The 4,842-nt window shown below is 41.4% G+C and overlaps 1 protein-coding gene across 1 annotated transcript; it reads left to right on the plus strand.

Annotated features, from left to right (window-relative positions):
• The first annotated feature begins 3,137 nt into the window (after positions 1-3,137).
• On the plus strand, positions 3,138-4,072 carry LOC130846042 (olfactory receptor 1N1-like). Its single transcript, XM_057724003.1, is given in 2 exon segments — positions 3,138-4,035; positions 4,038-4,072. Coding segments are annotated over 2 exon segments (933 nt in total).
• Positions 4,073-4,842: the final 770 nt, after the last annotated feature.

Genomic DNA, 4,842 nt, shown 5'->3' on the forward strand with positions numbered 1-4,842 from the left:
GCAAGGGGGTAGCAAGGAGATTTATCAACATAGAAAGTACATTTTTGTCATGGACTGTGGTTATAAATCAATACAAATAGCATAAATCCTTAATGCTGCCATTTAACAAGAGAAAGAAGTAAAGCTTCCAAATTATTTTAATGAGGGCAACACTGTGGTAACTTGGTCTGTTACATGAGATACAGAGGAGAAATTGGGCAGTTATGACTGCTAGCTCTAACAAGACTCAAGGGAACTCTTTCCCATGACTCCCTGTCTGTATGTGGCCAAAGTAGAGCCCTGTTCAGCCTCCTCCTGGCATTAGCCTGGTGAACCTCTGTCCTGTTTCTGAGTCTCTTGTTCAGATTTCAAAATACAAATATAAAATACTCCAAAATTCCCGAAGACCTGGGTTGAATGGGGTCAGAGTACCATGTGCCCCAGATGGTCTTAAATACTCTTCTTTCTGGTCTTCTCTGTTCCAGTGATAAAGGTAACTATGATTACTTCCATGTCCCCTTCAGACCTAGCCATGACTTGGCTTTGCAATCCTTTGCTGATCTCTTGGGCTCCTCGTCGGGAACCCTAGTCTCCCTTTCTCTCTCTCCCTTCCCCACCCTAAACTTGTTTTTAACATCAGTTTAGCAATCTGATTTATGCTTCTAGATATTTGCTGTCTGTATTTATTATTCTGAACCCTGAATCCTGATTCCATGTAATCCCATCACAAAGGTTGTCATGAAGAATCTGAGCTCTTCCCTCCTTCCTCCCAAATTAAGGATATCCAAAGTGCCTTCTTCCCAGTAACTGGGGTAATGGTAAGAAGAGAAACTCGAGACAAACAGTTGCAGGCTAGCAGGTCCTGCCTTTGGAAACATCTCTCTGTCATGTCCAAGCCAGCTCTTACCTGTTGGCAGATACAGTAGGTGAAGAAGTAGTGGAAGTAAGTAAAGGGACCTCATCACCCTGGGATGACAGAGCCAGAGGTTGGCCCAAAGCTCTGGCACAGCTCATTATTGTCTCTAAGGATATACAGAGTTTTTTAAGGCTATAATCAGGAGGAAGGATGACAAACTCTTTTAGGGAAAGAAGAACCAAAGGATAGGGCAAGAGATAACACTACAATGCCTTAGAGTAGAGAGAAAAAAAGGACAAAAGATAAAAAGCAGGATTTACATGGAGAGTTTTAGACCCCTTTTCAGGTTTGGGGAAATTTCCTAATGTCTAATTGGTCAGCTGTAGATGAAGAGACCACTGTAGGAATAGTCTGATCAATGCATTCCATGATGACAGAGATAATGAAAGAGATGCAAATCTGTCCTAATATAACTTACAGTCCCCTTGAGAGGCTCAACTGGAATGAGTGGACTTTCTCGCTGAAGGCAGGATTTGGAGTCAGGAAAGCACAAAATCATCTGCCAATCTGTATTGCCCTCCTCTTGATGAGCTACACAATCATTTGTGTCTTAAGAGTTTGTCACCCTCCAGGACGTGGTTATTAGAATGTGCCCAGTCAGAGGAGTCTAATTTTTGTGAAGCTTCACAGTCTCCATGGACAGCAGGAGTAGGGGCAAATAATTTAGTTTGTGATTTTCTCATCTCTTGGAAGAAGTTATATAGTTCTGAGGTATGTTCCTCAATTAGTGTAGGGTTCTGGGGTAGATAAATATGTAATGGCACTCAGATAGTCCTCATGTTAACAGTTGAAGTATTAACTTCAAAATATGAACGATGTTTCAGTAAACCTTCTATCCATCTGTAGGTAAGCTTTTCTTCAGGTATGGAGTTTGAATAGAAATCAAGAATAAGAACACCTAAATGATCCACAAGATATTGATAACAAAAAAATAATAAAAAAAGGTAACTGACTTAACAGAAAGGGCACTAGTCAGAGAGCCTAGATACCCTGGTTCTCGTACTGTATCTTCCTCTAAAGCACAGTGTAAATTACTTCAATCACTTCACTTCTGAACCTTAGCTTATTCATCTGTGAATCAAATGGAAGAGCTAAACTAAATTTAGTTAGTTAGTTAGTCTTAGTCTCTATGAGCATTAAAATACTTGAGGATTTACTTTTAGTTTTTAAATAATGCCTAGTATTTAAACTGGGTACCCAGATTGTATCATAGAAAATTTAACTCAGTAAATCTAAGTGTGAGGAGTCCCACTTTTAACAAGCATCTCACTCAGTTATGTCTATGACCAAGGTTTGGGGATCTCTAGACCATATGATCTTGCAGGTTCTATCTAGTTCTTAAACTTCATTGTTCTTCTATAAAAGACAAGAATACAAGATAGGAAGGGCAAGAGAGGTTAAAGATGCTAAAATAGGAATATTGAGGGATTAAATATAAATGTGGTGGTAGGTAAACATTTTCTATCTATACTGATTGGTGATGTAATCTCTGGCTTCCAATGCTATGGATTTTAATTCTATCTCAAATATTTACAAGCTGTGGGTGCAAATGAGTCAAATATCCTTAGCCTCAGTTTTCTTCTCTATACAGTCTTAAGCATAATAATCTCTACTTCCTAGTTTTGTTTAAGGATTAAAGGAGACAATCTGTGTGAAGTGCTTAGTTGAGTGCCTGACATATAACCAGAGGCCAGTAAATGTTAGCTACAGGATGATCATGACACCAATGACAAAAATTCAAAGGCAGGGGGAAAAACTCTGTGTTTCCTATCTTAGAAAAAAAGATAAGGAAATGACACCCTTCACTCTAAAATGAGATATTGAGGGTTTTAAAAGAATTTTGTATGGAATGTGGGGGCTACCAAGAGGATGTAAGATTTAGCTCACCTCCATCTGCTTATGTATCCATGGTACTGAAATGATGAGACAGATGTGGGGCTATAGACCTAGATCAAGACTTGGTAATTCTGGAGCTGAACATGCCCAGAGACACCTTGAAAGAGTCCCCTCTGTATAAAAGGTTGCCCAGAGGGAAGAGAGAGAAAAGGGGAAAACTATGATATTCATAAGAAAAAGAGAAAGGAAGCAAGAAGGGTCAGATTGAAGGTGAAGTCAGGATTGGGGATGAAACGTATTAAAACGGAAACTTGGGAGTTGAAGTTTTGGGAGACAGTACATGCAGAGTGCGAGAAGAAATCTAGCATTCTAACTGTCCTTCCTACCTTCCAGCTGCTACAGTGGCATGGAAAACCAATCCAGCACCTCTGAATTTTACCTCCGAGGAATATCTGAGTCACCAGAGCAACAGCAATTATTCTTTGGAATTTTCCTGTGTCTGTATCTTGTCACCTTGACAGGGAATGTGCTCATCATCCTGGCCATCGGCTCTGACCCCCACCTCCACACCCCCATGTACTTCTTTTTGGCCAATCTGTCTTTTGTTGACATGGGTTTAACATCCTCCACAGTAACCAAGATGCTGGTAAACATACAGACTCAGCATCATACCATCTCCTATGTTGGTTGCCTCACACAGATGTACTTCTTTCTGATGTTCGGGGACCTGGACAGCTTCTTCCTGGCTGTGATGGCATATGACCACTACGTGGCCATTTGCCACCCTCCCCGCTACCCCACAGTCACGAGTCCACGAGTCTGTGCCATGCTGCTTGCATTGTGCTGGGTCCTCACTCACATGGTTGCCCTGACTCACACCCTCCTCATGGCTCAGCTGTCCTTCTGTGTTGTGGGGGAAATAGCTCACTTCTTCTGTGACATAATTCCTGTCCTGAAGCTGTCGTGTTCTGACACCCACATCAACGAGTTGATGGTTTTGGCCTTAGGAGGCACCATGCTCATCGTGCCCTTTATTTGCGTTGTCATCTCCTACATTCACATTGCAGCTGCCGTCCTCAGGGTCCGAACTCCTGGTGGGGGTGGCAAGGCCTTTTCCACCTGCAGTTCCCATCTCTGTGTTGTCTGTGTGTTCTATGGGACCCTCTTCAGTGCCTATCTCTGCCCTCCATCTGTTGCCTTTGAAGGGAAGGACATTGCAGCAGCTGTAATGTACACTGTGGTGACCCCCATGCTGAACCCCTTTATCTACAGCCTAAAGAACAAGGACATGAAGGGGGCCTTAAGTGGCTCCTCAGTCCTAGGAGAATTCTTTCCTCTTAGATATGGTGAGAATAACTTTCAATGAAAAGACATGGACTTGGAGTCAAACAAACTTGGCTTCAGTTATGGGTCTGCCACATGCTAGTCATAGAATGTAATTGCGTTACCTAACCTCTCTGAGCCTTAGCCTTCTCATCTATAAAATGGAGCATATAATCTCCATCTAATAATGTGACTTGGATGATCAACTGAGATCATCTATGAAATGCATGTAGTATACTGGCTCATGATAGTAGGTTTTCAATAAACGGTAGCTGTCGTTATTAATATAATTCTCAATCTTCATCCCTCTTTTACTCAAAAAGTATAGAAATCTTTTCTTTGAGATTCACTCATTAAGCAAATATACACCAGACACCTACTACGCAGTGGGAGCTGTAATAAGTGCTAGGGATAGAACACTGAACAAGACATAGACCCTGCTTTCATGATATTTTCATTCCAGATTGTTAATTTGTCAATCATAAAAAAGAAGAGGTCACCTCTCTTGTTTATAGCACTAAGTGGAGCTTAAGACAAAAGAAATAAAGGATAGAAGTTACATCCCAGGAGATGGAAAATACATAAAGAGTTCACCACCAGAAGATTGAAATCCAGTGATTAGATTTCCATTCTGGTTTCTCTGTGTCCCATGGTTTGTTAAAATTTCACCAAGAAGGATGGCTGAGCTCCATGGGCTGCCTCTTCTCCCTGCTTGAGGGAAATGTTCTGTGCCAGCATCCTTTGTGTGACCTGTAGGTGTGAACACTGCAACCTCTTTCTTTATTTTC

This window comes from Hippopotamus amphibius, chromosome 2, assembly GCF_030028045.1.
Source record: "Hippopotamus amphibius kiboko isolate mHipAmp2 chromosome 2, mHipAmp2.hap2, whole genome shotgun sequence".
Lineage (NCBI taxonomy): Eukaryota > Metazoa > Chordata > Mammalia > Artiodactyla > Hippopotamidae > Hippopotamus > Hippopotamus amphibius.